Source organism: Elephas maximus, chromosome 11 (assembly GCF_024166365.1).
Source record: "Elephas maximus indicus isolate mEleMax1 chromosome 11, mEleMax1 primary haplotype, whole genome shotgun sequence".
NCBI classification, from domain to species: domain Eukaryota; kingdom Metazoa; phylum Chordata; class Mammalia; order Proboscidea; family Elephantidae; genus Elephas; species Elephas maximus.
In genome coordinates this window covers 113056722-113071361 of record NC_064829.1, presented here as the reverse complement: position 1 = coordinate 113071361, position 14640 = coordinate 113056722, and the positions used below count along the sequence as shown (strand labels likewise).

Sequence of the window (14640 nt, the reverse complement as noted above, 5' to 3'; positions counted from 1 at the left end):
CTAGGAGGTGGGTCAGAAGTCTAAATAATTCCTTAAACAAAGGGTCAGAGGACCAGGTCAGGCATCAGGTCCCCTGATATGGATAGTTTAAGGTTTTAGGTCAGAGGTCAAGAAATGGGTCTTTAACGGGTTGGGATGCCTTGTTCATAAGTTTCATGTTAGGAACTGGGGTTTGGGTAAGGGTCAAGGTAGAGATAAGGGGCTGGGATTAGAGGCTAGGGTCAGAGCTCAGAAGCTGAGACCAGAAGACAGGGGTCATAGTCAGAGATCATGTAGTGGGGTCAGAGTCTGGGCCTGGTCAGAGGTTAAAGTCAGTCTAGGGTTAGAGGTCATAGACTAAGGTAAGGTATCAGGTTAGGATTAGTCGTTGGGAGTCAGAGGTCTGGGACTTGTGTCAGGCTGGGGTCAGATAATAGGGACTGGGCCATAAATAATAGGGACTGGGCCACAGATTCAGCTCAGGGGTCATGGGTTGGAATCAGAGTTCAAGGACTGTGTCAGAGATCAGGATCAGAGGCTAGGAGTGAGTTCAGAGTTGGACACTGAGGTCAGAGGTTCGAGGCCAGGGTCAGGCTGGGGTGAAAGGATAAGTGCTGGGTCAGAGGTTCAGGCCGGGGATCATGGGTTGGGATCAGAGTTCAGGAGCTGTGTCAGAGTTCACGATCGGAGGTCGGGAATGAGTTCAGAGTCACAGTGAGGTCAGATGTTAGAGGCCAGGGTCAGGCTGGGGTCAATGGGTAAGTGCTGGGTCAGAGATTCAGGCTAGGGGTCAGGGGGTGTGTCAGAGGTCAGAGGATAGAGCCAGAAGTCCCCATCAGGTGGTAGGGGAGAGGCCAGCCACAGCGACTGGCCTGTGCCCTGTGCCCCTGCAGTGTTCGCCCAGCCCATCGTGAGCAGGGCGCGGCCCGAACTCCTGCACTCCCATTTCATCCCCACCATCGGGCGGCTGCGCAAGCGGGCAGGGAAGGTGGTGGCCGAGGAGGAGCAGCTGCGCCTGGAGGCCAAGGCCGAGGCCCAGGAGGGTGAGCTGCTGGTGCGCGACGAGTTCTCTGTGCTCTGCCGGGACCTGTACGCCCTCTACCCGCTGCTCATCCGCTACGTGGACAACAACAGGTCAGCGTGTCCCCACACACTGCACCCTGACCTCCGGCTTCCCTGCGCCCACCCTCACCCTCTTAACTGGCTAGAAACTTTTGGTTCCCACTGGCCCAACCCAGCCTTCTGACCTTGCCGTCCTATCCCTTCTGGCTTTAGCCACATTCACCCAACAAAATCCAGCCCTCTGTGCTTGGCCCTCGGCTCCGTCAAGACTCCTGAATCTGACTGCTGTACCACTTGGAGTGTTGGCCTTAAGGAGCCCTACTGTTTCCCTCCAGCGCTGTCTGTACATGGGGGTGTCTGATTCATGCGGTGCAGCCAATGGTCAGGCCTTCCTCAGTCACTGAGAGAAGAAGGGAACATAGTCCAGCTCTGGTCAGCCTCCTTTTCCCTAGAAATACAGAACTTTAATAAAAGGACAAGCACAGTATCAACCAATTCCTAAATCTCCCTAAAATCAGGAAAAAAAAAAAAAAACCCACTGCCATTGAGTCAATTCAGACTCATAGGGGCCCTATAGGGTTTCCAAGGCTGTAAATTTCTACAGAAGCAGACTGTCACATCTTTCTTGCAAAGCCGCTGGTGGTTTCGAACCGCTGACCTTTCAGCTTGCAGCTGATCGCTTTAACCACTGCACCACCAAAAAACACCACCAGGGCCCCTAAAATCAGCACTGCATTATTAACTCAGAGGGGCAGCCTAATCCAGGGTGGTGAATAAGTTTCACCTCCCTTGCCACGTTCCATCCTGGTGGGAAAAGACTTTAAGGTTGTATTGGGGGTTTGAGGGGAAGGGAGCTCTGATCGATTAGCTATGTCTGTCAAGGGAGCAGAAACAGGAAACGGTGGCTTGCGTGCAGCATAACCACCACTCCAGGTGACAACAAACTGGAACTGTTACCAACTGCTACTTCATTTAGCCACAAGTTCAGCTAGGAAATTTACGCTTAAATAACCATCGGCTCACCCTGTACTTGTTCTTAGGGTCAGATACCTTCTAGAAACTTTCAGGTTTGTTTGTTTGTTTTTTTAATTGTGCTTTAAGTGAAAGTTTACAGTTCAAGTTAGTTTCTCATACAAAAATGTATACACACATTGTTACGTGACCCTAGTTGTTCTCCCTATAATGTGACAGCACACTCCTCCTTTCCACCTCGGATTTCCTATTCCAATCAGCCAGCTCCTGTCCCTTGCTGCCTTCTCATCTCGCCTCCAGACAGGAGCTGCCCGTTTAGTCTCCTGTATCTACTTGAGCTAAGAAGCACTCCCTTCACGAGAATCATTTTATGTCTTACAGTCCAGTCTAATCTTTGTCTGAAGAGTTGGCTTTGGGAATGGTTTCGGTTCTGGGCTAACAGAGTCCAGGGGCCACATCTTCTGGGCTCCCTCCGGTCTCAGTCAGACTGTTAAGTCCGGTCTTTTTACTAGAATTTGAGGTGTGCACCCCACTTTTCTCCTGCACCATCAGGAACTCTCTGTTGTGTTCCCTGTCAGGGTGGTCATTGTAGGAACCTTCAATTTTACAGATATGTGGCGTGGCCAGGAGTTGGAATCCACTTGATGGCAACTGGTAGTGATGGCGGAGGGTGTCCGAGGGAATATCTGTTTCCTCCCGGGTCAATCGGCTTGATTCTAGTTTGTTTCTCCCTTTACGTCTAAGCAGAAAGGAGGGAGGTGGGACCCTGCACACTATAGAAGGCTTGGCTGGGGTGAGTCCTGCCCCCGGAGAGAAGGGCTTTTGTGGCAGCCCATGTTACCTGTCCCCTCCTCCACTTCCCCCACTTTCCTGATCTTTACGCTTGGAACAAAACAAACCTGTTGCTAGCGAGTTAATTCCAATTCATAGCAACCCTACTGGACAGTGTAGAACTGCCCCATAGGGTTTCTAAGACTGTAATCTTCGCGGGAGTAGACCGTCACATCTTTCTCCCACGGAGTGGCTGGTGGATTCAAACCATGGACCTTTAGGTTAGCAGCCAAGTGCTTTAACCAGTGCACCACCAGGGCTCCTTCTCCTATGCTTAAACCAGTTGCTGGCGAGTCGGTTCCGACTCATAGTGACCCTGTAGGACCGAGTAGAACCAGAGAGGGGAATTCTGTGCTTGGCTTAGCCTAATCAAGATCCAATTCAGATTCACATAGGAGAGGGATGAATGCCAAACAACTGAGGTTCTGTGAACTCGAAAAAAGGGGAATAGCTTTCAGGCAGGCAGCCCAACAGCGTCTGCTGTGCAGTGAGAACAGGCCGTGGTTATCATTCCCCAAGTGCTGGGCATGTAGCGTGTGCCCATTTGTCATAATGCAAAGGCCTTTTTTAATTTAACAGTACACCATAAAAAGCACGTAGATCCACCTCTTGCATCTTAACGGCGGTCCGGCATTCCCTGCAGTTGGCGCTCATTTGTTTAACCGATCCCCTCCGGCTGGACACTCACGCTGCTTCGGGCTTTTCTGTTACTAACAAGGCTGCAGGAAGCATCCTTGCATATCCATCTCTGTGCACATGAGTGGGTACTGCTGTTGGACAGAGTCCTAGGAGTGTAAACAAGCTGCACGTTCACACAGTGGAATGAAACTGCCCCAACAGGGTTTCCAAGCAGCGGCTGGTGGATTCGAACTGCCAACATTTTGGTTAGCAGCTGTTGTGCTTAAGCAAACGTGTGGTTCTAGCTGTCAGGATAAGGGTCATCGTTCAGGAGCAGGGAAGTGGGGTGACTGGCTGGGAGGGGGCACGAGGGGACTTCTGGGGACTGGAAATGTTCTACTTGCTGACTCGGGTGGTGGTTACATAAGTGCGTTCATTTTGTGATAATTTATCAAGTTGGCATTCATAAGTTGACATTTCTTTATACCTACATTATATATGAAGTAAAAGAGAAAAAAAAAAGGAGTGGCCATTTAAAAATCTTAAATTTTCATCTGAATGGCCAGATTACCCTAGAAAACTCCATTCTTCCTACTGGGTGTCTCCTAGTCCCCCCACCCCCTCCTTTGAGATCTCTCTCTGTGGCCTCCTTCCCTGGGTACCCTGCCCCAAGCCCTCACAGACCCATCCCCACTGCCCAGGGCACACTGGCTGACGGCGCCCAATGCCAACGCGGAGGAGCTGTTCAGGATGGTGGGGGAGATCTTCATCTACTGGTCCAAGTCCCACGTGAGTCTGGCCCCCACCGCCCCTCACCCCCACAGATGCCCCCACCCTACCCTGTGTGACCCCCATACTGCCCCCCCACCAGAATTTTAAGCGTGAGGAGCAGAACTTTGTGGTGCAGAACGAGATCAACAACATGTCCTTTCTGACTGCTGACAACAAGAGCAAGATGGCCAAGGTGGGCGTTTTGTTCTGGAAGGAAGACTTTGCAGGGAGGGAGGGGGCACCCTCCTCAGCCAACCAGCCTGCCCTGTCCTGGTCACATTCCCCGCAGCCCTCACAGCAGCCCTTTTCCCCACCATTGTCTTCCTTCCTTCCCCTATCACTCTCCTGCTCCCCATTTTCCTCTCCCCCGCCACCATCTCCTCCCTCCCCTACCTTGTTCCTCCTTCCCATCACCCTCCTCTCCACCTCCCTTCTTCCTCATCTTCCTCATTTCTCCTCCCCATCTCCTTCCACTCCCTCTCCCTCTTCTCCCACCTCCCTCCTTCCCATCTCACTCCTCCATCCCAATATCCTCCTCTCCCATCTCCCACTTCTTTCCTCACCTCATTATTCTCCTTGCCTCTCCCCAACCCCTATCCTTCTCAGAACTTCCCTCTTCAGGTCCAAAAGAGCAACCCCTCACCCCTTCAGCCAAGGTCTGGAAATGCCCAGCTAGGGGATGCATGGTAGTGGGGGGCAGAGGAGTTGGGATAGGCCAACTTCGAATTGGCCTGGGGTTCTCTAAGGGGCTGGGGTAACCCTTCTTGTCTCTGTTTGCAACCCGGTGAAGCAGGCAGGAGACGTACAGGTCAGCCCCACGTCTGGGACTTTCCGCATGGCTCTTGGCTCACACCCTCTTACCCCCTCCCCCAGCCCCAGCCCCCCTCCAGAATACCCGTCCCCTTGTTCCCCACCTACCGTCCTTGGCTCCGGTCTCCCATCCTTCTTCCATCCTTTCTCTCCCTCCCCCCTCCAATCTATTCCCCTCCTAGCCCTTAGCATCTGGCAATTTGACTTTTTTATTTTTTTTAACTTTGTTTTAAAAAAAAAAAAATTCTCAGCTTTGTGGAAGCATTGTGGTCCAGGAGGACGGGATGGGAAGGAACGTGCATGGCTGGGAGGCAGCACTCTCGCCCTGCAGTGGAAGGCTTGGTCTCTGGAATCAGGCAGGCTTGGGTTCCGACTGTTGGGAGTTAGCTGTGTGACCTTGGCCAAATGTCATATTGGTTGGAGCCTCTGCTGGCATCTGACCAGTGGTCCTCTGCAAGGACTCTGAGATGCTGCATGTGTGGCCTTCGGCAGTGCCTGGCACAGGGGCCATGCTCTCTCTGCAAGCCGTGTGGATGTAGCTCTGGCCAAAGCTTGTCACTGGGGCCTCTCACTGGCATGACTGGGGTGGCACCAGCCACAGGTCTGCACCAAGGCTCCAGAACACAGATGTGGGACTCTATGCCCTGTGTCTCTGCCGCCAGATCTTTCTGGGTCTCTCTTACATCTTCTGTCTCTGTCTCCTTGTCTATCTCTCACCATCTCTTTTTCTTCCCATGACTCTTATCTCTTGGGACTCCTTGTGGGTCTCCATCTTTATTTCATTCTTGTGGGTTCAGTCTTGGAATATGAAGTATGGGGTTGTGCATGTTTTGGGGGCAGCAGGGAAGCATACTGGGAGTTCTTAGGGGATTCTGGGAGAGGGCTGCCAGAGGTTGAGAAAGGCCCAAAATTTGGGAGAATCTGGAAGGGTTTGGGATAGAAGTTGAGAATTTGGGATGGGGACTTGGGCTTGGGAGTGCCTAGGGTCAAGGCTTGGGGTGTGAGGTGAAGGATCAGCCGGGTATAGGGTAGAAAATGAGGTGCATGCTGAGGCGAGGGGGTTCCTGGCACCCAAGCTGTATAGGCAATGGCTGCGGGTTGGGGCATGGGGCTGGGCTGAGCATGGGGCTGGGCTGGCACCCAGGCCAGCACTGAGCCCTATGTCCCCACAGTCAGGGGGCTCGGACCAGGAACGCACCAAGAAGCAGCGCCGGGGGGATCGGTACTCTGTGCAGACGTCGCTGATAGTGGCCACACTTAAGAAGATGTTGCCCATTGGCCTGAACATGTGTGCACCCACTGATCAGGAGCTTATCATGCTGGCCAAGACCCGCTATGCCCTGGTACCTGCCCAGCCCTACTAGACCCCTGGGACCCTACTGACTCCCCAGGATCGCACTGAGCCCCCAGGACCCTGGGAGCCCTCCCGCAGGGCTCTACTGAGTCCTCCCCCAGGATCCTCAGGATTCACTGAGCCCTCTGGGATTCCCTGAGCCTGCCCCCAGGATACTGAGGACCCCACTCAGGATACTGCTAGGGCCCCTGGGACCTACAAACCCTAGCTGGGATTCCACTGAGACCCCAGGAATGTCACTAAGACCCCTGGGATCCTATTAAATGTGTAGGACCCCACTGAACTCCCTGGGTCCCAAGGACTCTGCCCCTAGTACCACACTGAGCCTTCAGGATTCCTACTGACACTCTTCCCGCTCCCCAACCATGCCAAACCTGCTGGGACCCTGAGGACCCCACCTCAAGAGACCACTACCTCCCTGAGACTCCTCTGAGCCTTCCCACCAGGACCTCAAAAGCCTTTTGGGATCCATTGAACCCCTCATGATCCCACTGGCCCTCCCCTGAGCCCCTGGAACTGAAACTCTGGGTCCCCATGGAGCTCTCCAGCTCACCACCTCTCTCCCTCAGGACCTTGCTGACCCCTCCCCTGACTGTTGACCGCACTGAGCCCCCAAGGACTCTCTGGAACCTACTGAACCCCCATGGCTCTGAGTAGCTCCTTAGGACCCTAATGACCCCTTCCTAATGACTGTGTCAACACCTCTATGATCTTTCAGATCTCCTGGGGATCAACTGATCCCTCTTCTATATCCCTGTTAAGTCCTCTGGGATCCCAGGGAGGCCTCTGAGCACCCTACTTACTCCTTGTATCAGACTGCAGGAGCTACCTGCCCCCACACTCCTTTGCGGCCTCTGGGACCCTAGGAGACCCCCCAGGATCCTGCCTGAGACTCCTAAAGCCCTCTCTTCAGGACCCTACCAACACCCTGACTACATACTAACCCCTCTGGGCCCTGAAGACCACTAACATTCATGTCACAAGGATCCCCTTTCCCAGGACCCCAAAGGCCTGTTCACTCAGCACCTCAAGTTCCTTCTAAGACCTGTTGAGTCCCACCAGGACCCCCAAAGAGCCCCCCAGGGCCCCACTGACCCCTCACCTTGGCATCTGAGGAACCCCCTTTCCTGGGACCATAAGGAACTCCCACCCTGGTAACCCCTCCTTTGGCCCCTGTGTTACCCTCACCAGTGACTTGGTTGACCTCCTCAATCCCCCAGTGACCTTTGCTGACCATGTCAACATCCTTACAACCCCTTTGATCTTCAAAAACTCCCTGCCCATCTCCCTCCCCTAACTCCCAGACCCAACTCTACCCTGAGAATTCCTCTTTGGCCTTATTTGACCTTTGATGAGATCTTCTTGTTACCCCCTACCTCCCAGACCCCCACGAGGCCCCTTAAATCCTCACTGTCTCTTAGCAGTGCCTCTGTGGCCCTCTGGTCCCCCCAGGATGCCCCTCTGACCACACCTGACCTACCATTAGATCCTTTGAGTTTCTCTCATATCCTCCCCGTACAAACCTCCCTCCAGGTCCTGGGGTGGCTGCACTAGAGGGGTTAGGGTTGTGGGTCAAGGAGGACGCTAGGCCCCCCAGGGTGACCCAGCCTGGCCATGTCTCTCCAGAAAGACACAGATGAGGAGGTCCGGGAGTATCTGCAGAACAACCTCCACCTTCAGGGAAAGGTATGCCTCCCTAACCTGCAACCGAAAAGGGCATGTCGAACTCATAACAATAATAGCCAATGTCTGAGCGCTTACTATGTACCAGGCATTGAACAAAGGCCCTTAACATGCAGCTCAATCTCCACGACACTGAAAGGGCGGTGGGGCAGCCGGCTGAGCCGCCTTCGCGGGGAGGTGCCTCACGCCGGCCGGCCTTCCTCCGCTCAGGTCGAAGGCTCCCCCTCTCTGCGCTGGCAGATGGCTCTGTACCGAGGTCTCCCTGGCCGCGAGGAGGACGCCGACGACCCCGAGAAAATCGTGCGCAGAGTCCAGGAGGTGTCCGCGGTGCTCTACCATCTGGAGCAGGTGGGTGGAGCCGGAGGATTCCTGATGCTGAGTGGCCGAAGTTCGCGTTTCTGGGCGGGGCTTGTGGCGTGACGTTTTCCTGGGGCGGGGCATGGAGGCGGAACTCCAGCCTGGGGGCGGGGCCTAGGGTGGAAGTCGGGTCTGTGGGCGGGGCCGGAGGGGTGGGACTTGGGTTAGTGGCAGGGCCCCGGGGAGGAGCCTGGTGTCTAAGTCAGAACTGAAAATGAATCTGGGCGGGGACTGGGGGCAGGGCCTTCGGCCTGGGGGCGGGGCCTAGGGTGGAACTCGGGTCTGTGGGCGGGGCCGGAGGGGTGGGACTTGGGTTAGTGGCAGGGCCCCGGGGAGGAGCCTGGTGTCTAAGTCAGAACCGAAAATGGATCTGGGCGGGGACTGGGGCAGGGCCTTCGGCCTGGGGGCGGGGCCTAGCGGGACAGCTTGAGTCCGGGCAGGACCTTGGGTTTGGGGAGGGGCCTGGGATGGAAACTCCGGTGTGGAGGCGGAGCTCTGGTCAGAACCTTAACTTGGCTGGTGGGTCCAAGGGGTTGCTTTGGCTTTGTGAGTGGGGCCTGAGTGTGGACCCCGGTACGGATGGGCGCTTTCACCTGGGGGTGGGAGCAGGGGCGGATTACCCAATAAGCAGGGTATGCACCGGGTTACTTGTGTTTATTTACTAATCTGTAGTGCACAATTTCACATGGGTTTGACCACATCTTTGCCGTGGAGAAAAACAGGTGAAATTGTGCGCTATAGATTAGTAAGTAAGCACGAGTAAGCTCATGCGTACCTTGCTTACTGGGTAATCCTTCCCTGGGTGGGAGTGAGAACCAGACCGGGGCGGGGTCCGGGGACATGACAGACTGTCCCGCCCCTCAGATGGAGCACCCTTATAAGTCCAAGAAGGCCGTGTGGCACAAGCTCTTGTCCAAGCAGCGCCGGCGGGCGGTCGTGGCGTGCTTCCGCATGACTCCCCTGTACAACCTGCCCACGTAAGGCTCCCGGGAGGAGGGAAGCTGACAGGGTGGTGGAGAAGGGGTGGTGCGGAGGCGGAAGGATGGAGTGCCAACACATTGGGGCAGGCAGATGCGTGGGAGGCTAGAGAGGGCTTGGAGGGGTGGGGAGGTCTCAGCGACGCCCCAGACTTTCACCCTCAGGCACCGGGCGTGTAATATGTTCCTGGAGAGCTACAAGGCGGCGTGGATCCTGACTGAAGACCACAGTTTTGAGGACCGCATGATAGATGATCTTTCAGTGAGCTGGAGCCTGCCTGGGGGTGTGGGTGGTCTGGGTAAGGCAGGGGGCCTGAGGCTGCCAGGTGGGCACCTGCAGGCATCGTCCTGTATGTTGGGGTCTATGGTAATGTCAGCTTCTGGAGTATAGCTCTGGCTTGGGCAGAACCGGGGGAGGGAGCAGGATGGGGGAGAAGGGGAAAAATCCAGCCCAGTAGGGCTGAGGGGGGACACAGGAGGGGACACAGGAAACCCCTCCCGAAAGCCCCACCATTCCCCCCAGAAAGCTGGGGAGCAAGAAGAGGAGGAGGAGGAAGAGAAGGAGAAGAAGCCAGACCCCCTGCACCAGCTGGTCCTGCACTTCAGCCGCACGGCCTTGACTGAAAAGAGGTGAAGACCCTTCCCTGGGCCTCAGAGATGTCCCCGGCATCCTGGGAAAGGCATCCACTCCCCACCCCACCCGCCAGCAACCTCTCTGTGCCTCAGGAGAGACCTGGGGGAGTCCCACGGCTGATCCTTTACTCACTACTGGGACAGGCAGGACAGCTGCGCACCTACCGTTGTGCAGGCTGAGCACCTCACAAGCATATCTCATTTGCGGGATCGCATCACCCACAGTGTAGCTTTCTAGGATTTTCCGACAGAAAGTGTCTTGTTCAAACAAAGTCAGTATATTGACACATTTCCAACAGATGGACGTGAGGAAGGGGGACCTTTCTTCTAATTCACACAAAGGCTTCATGTGAGCTATTGGCAGTCTCGGGACTAAATAATAGCAATAAGGCTGTTGCTGCTGCTGGTGGTGATGACAGACATTTACCAAGTGGCTATTATGTGTCAAAAAAAAATTTTTTTAAATTTTTATTATGTGTCAGGCACCGTGCTAAGCACTTGACATGTATGTGTTCGCTCATTTAATGTCCACGCTATGAGATAGGTACCATTCGTTATTAACTCCTTTTTGTGGATGAGGAAACTGAGGCACAGGGATTTATTTTCCCCATATAATGGGATGTCAAGAGGTGGAAAATTCAGAGCTGGTACAGCGGCATAATGACATTGGTAGGGACACAGGCTCTTTCTAGCTTTCTGGTCTGCCATTCTTAGCTTTTGTCTTCATGGGTGTTGCCTCATGGCCACGAGATGGATGCTGCACTTCCAGGCATCATGCCCACCTTCCAGGCAGAAAGACAGGGAAAGCTTTCTTTTTTTTTTTTTTTTTTATTTTAAGCAAGAGCAAAGTCTTTTGATCTGAGAGGGGAAGCTCTCCCTAATGGACTTCTGCACACCTGCAGAGGAAACCGGGAAGTTCAGTGTCTCGCTTTCCACCCTCTGGGAGGAGCACAGTGTAGTGGTTGAGAGCACTGACTCTGGAGTTAGGCTATCCAGGTTTGAATCCCAGCACTCCCATGTGCAAGCTGTGTGACCTTGGCCAAGAGGAATCTTTCTGCCTCAATTTCCTCATCTGTAAAATGGGGACAATGATACACCTACCTAATAGGATTATTGGAGCCCTGGTGGCACAGTGGTTAAGAGCTCAGCTGCTAACCAAAAGGTCAGCAGTTCGAATCCACCAGCTACTCTTTGGAAACCCTATGGGGCAGGTCTACTCTTTCCTATAGGGTCACTATGAGTCAACATCGACTTGACGGTGATGGGTATGTATTTAACAGGTTTATTACGAGGATTAATTTGTTAATATAGGTAGAGCACTTAGAACGGGGACTAACATAGGGTAAACCCTCCGCTCAGTGGGTGTTTGTCATTACCATTATTACTGCTGTAGAGGAGGGACAAGGAGAAGGTGAGGGGCTGGTCATAGTTGTTGAGTGGGCCCCAAGGTGGCGAGATTGCCCCGGAAGCTCCAGAATCCCATTACACCATTTTAACAACCAGGTAGAAAGACAGTGCCTCTACCAATAGCTCCATCAAAACTCCCAGAATGCATTTCCTACCTCCAGTGTGAATCACGTGACCATCCCTTACCTATTAACTGTAGCCAAGAAGATGGAAACTGCTGACTGATGAAGCCTTCCTCACATGCCCACCCTGGCAATAGGTCAGGGGTCCGCCCAACTGAACCACACAGCCTGAGGGTGGGGAGGGGTGGCACGCCAAGGGAAAACAGGAAGCTGTTAGAAGATGGGGCTCCTCTCCACCGGGTTCTGACGGTCTCCAGGCTTCCTTCCTCAGCAAACTGGATGAGGACTACCTATATATGGCGTATGCTGATATCATGGCAAAGGTGAGGCCCTGCCCCTCCCAGGCCACGTTCCCTTCTCCCCAGCTCTAATGCCAGCCTGCCGAAAGGTCTGAGGGTGTGCTGGGGTCAGAGGCATCACCACGGGGGGTGTGAGGGGCCCAGCCTGCACCGGATAACACTATCAGAAGGAGTGAAACCAAAATGTCTGTCTACGAAATTTTCGTGCTGTGTTTCAGCAGAAATTTGTTATAAAAATATCCTTGTAGCTACAACAACGAAAGCATTTTCCGTAAGCCCAGCTTACTTCTCAACGTACCTACAAGGCTAAATAAAGCTCTATGCTAATTCACTTATGAACCTGTTAAGGCGCTCCAGGTGGAGCTGTCTTATTACCTAGTTACAATGACGCTTCCCATCACGTGGTTTCGTCTACACATGCTCCAGGCCGGCGCTGTTGTTTCTGTTGCTGCCAGTGTTTTTTTTATAGTCGCTGACTTTGTCAGATTTTCCAGGGTTTTAGCTAAAATATTGTGGCAGTTAGCATGAAGGAGGGGTGACACCAACCCTAGTGATGCTCCTGACTGGGGTATCACCTTTGCTCACCATCATCCCTCACTGATACCCTGTTTCCAGAGCTGCCACCTGGAGGAGGCAGAGGAGAACGTGAACATGAACGCTGAAGAAGAGGTCGAGGTTTCCTTTGAGGTAGGTGGGATGGGAAGGCCCTGAGGGAAGGGAGCGGGGGACCCTGACTTGGGCAATCAGCCATCTATTTAGCACATGTTCACAGAGCAGTGCTTCGGGCCTGGCCCTGTGCCGGGCGGTGTGAGGGACACAGCAGGGAAAAGTCAGGCCACCGATAGGGTGGTGATGGCAGAGACACAGGCAGAGAGGCCAGGACCCAGACAAGGGGCCTGACCCAGCCTGGGGCCAAGCTGTCAAGGAGGGCTTTTCACAGGAGGGGATATCTGAGCTGAAGGATAAAAGGGGTGTGGCAGTCGAAGAAAAGGAAGAAGGCGTCCCAGGTAGAGGGAACAGCATGCGCAAAGGCTTGGCAGTGAGAGAGGGGGGACAGGGTGGTTCATCTATCTGTCCGTCCATTAAGGCAGTCAGCAAGCATTTGCTTCCTAGATTCTGAACCCTTTTTGTGCCCTTTGGCACAAAAGCCTTTCTGAGAATCATGTTTTTAAATGCAGAGAAGAAATTCCTAGGACTCGGAGGAAACAAGTATATGGCAACAGCTACCAAAATGTTTAAAAAAATCAGTGATACAGTAATGTGTGTACTTCCTCCTTAATCCATCAACTAGCACGCTCTAGCCCTGGGCACCGTAGCGACTGTCCCTTAGAAGTAGTGATGGACGTAAACGATATCCCGAGATGTCTGTGACAGCAATGACACGATGTGGAAACATCTGGAGTTCTTGCTGGTGGCAAAGATCATAGATGCCGCTGGCATTGCTCTGATATATGGCCTTGTTCACAGGAGAGGGAAATGCTGAACTTCAGTTAGAGGGCACTAAGCATAGAAATGGAGCCCTGGTGGCGCAGTGGTTAAAAGCTCGGCTGCTAACCAAAAGGATGGCAGTTCAAATCCAGCAGCTGCTCCTTGGAGACCCCATGGGGCAGTTCTGTTCTGTCCTATAGGGTCGCTATGAGTTGGAATCAATTAGACAGCAGAGTTTAAGCACAGAAATGTAACTTTTCCCCATCCAAGTTCGCAGACCACCTGAATTCTATCCACTGGCACATTGGGTGGGGGTGGCGGCATGGTCCTGGGTGAAGGGGCCCTGATTTATGGAGCTATTGCTCCATGCCCGGCCTTGTGCTAGGTGCCAGAGACAAACTGAGGACTCCAGCCCTAGGGAACAGAGAGAGGTCACAGTTGAAGGGATGAATCGGTATTTGTGGGAGAGCCAGGTGCATGAGGGCCGGGGTGAGGACGAGGCTGTCAGGGGAGAGGCTGGGTGGCTCAGCCTGTCTCACTGCCCACGGGGCACCTCTTTGCCTCAGGAGAAGGAAATGGAGAAGCAGAGGCTGCTGTACCAACAGGCACGGCTACACAGCCGGGGGGCTGCCGAGATGGTCCTACAAATGATCAGTGCCTGCAAAGGTGCCCCGGCACACGTGTCTGCCTCTCCCGGGCATGGCCCACCTACCCTCACCAGTCTACGCATTCCCTGTGGGCCCAGTGGGAAATCCCTGTAGGCCCAGCGGGCACACGCTCCTGCCTCTGCATGCTGTGCTTTGCACTTGCCCCGGGGCCTTGCACACTTGCCTTGCAGTCCTCTCTTACCCTTCAATCAGCATCACCCCTGCAGGCGCCCCCTTGCATGCTCCTCCATCCCTGTTCTCTATCTCCCGGGCATGGCTGTTCCTGGGGGTTAGGGAACGCTGCTCCCCAACTGAGTGGACTATCTTTTGCCCCCCGTCCCTTGCAGGAGAGACAGGCTCCATGGTGTCCTCCACCCTGAAGCTGGGCATCTCCATCCTGAATGGAGGCAATGCGGACGTGCAGCAGGTAACAGAAGCAAAGGGCCTTGGATGGCGGTTGGGAGGTGGAAGGTTCCTGAGTGACTCCCAGCTCCCCCTCCTCTCCCACCCCCTCTGCAGAAAATGCTGGATTATCTGAAGGACAAGAAGGAAGTTGGCTTCTTCCAGAGTATCCAGGTGCTGATGCAAACATGCAGGTAGGTTCTGGCGTACCCCTTCTGCTTAAGGCCTTGTTGGTCTAGCCGTGCCATCTACTCCTGGTACCACTTTCTGTTCTAGTTCCGCTGTCTT

The 14640-nt window shown here is 54.0% G+C and overlaps 1 protein-coding gene across 1 annotated transcript in view; it reads left to right on the top strand.

Moving 5' to 3' along the window:
- Positions 1 to 14640, top strand: part of RYR1 (ryanodine receptor 1) — a 134879-nt gene that overhangs the window by 76813 nt on the left and 43426 nt on the right. Inside the window, exons 68-81 of the mRNA XM_049900695.1 lie at positions 873 to 1113; positions 4164 to 4251; positions 4334 to 4426; positions 6216 to 6386; positions 8024 to 8083; positions 8291 to 8428; positions 9302 to 9414; positions 9580 to 9676; positions 9938 to 10044; positions 11848 to 11899; positions 12491 to 12562; positions 13870 to 13969; positions 14298 to 14377; positions 14470 to 14546. Coding sequence (XP_049756652.1) covers positions 873 to 1113; positions 4164 to 4251; positions 4334 to 4426; positions 6216 to 6386; positions 8024 to 8083; positions 8291 to 8428; positions 9302 to 9414; positions 9580 to 9676; positions 9938 to 10044; positions 11848 to 11899; positions 12491 to 12562; positions 13870 to 13969; positions 14298 to 14377; positions 14470 to 14546 — 1489 coding nt within the window. The remainder of the gene's footprint in view (positions 1 to 872; positions 1114 to 4163; positions 4252 to 4333; positions 4427 to 6215; positions 6387 to 8023; positions 8084 to 8290; positions 8429 to 9301; positions 9415 to 9579; positions 9677 to 9937; positions 10045 to 11847; positions 11900 to 12490; positions 12563 to 13869; positions 13970 to 14297; positions 14378 to 14469; positions 14547 to 14640) is intronic.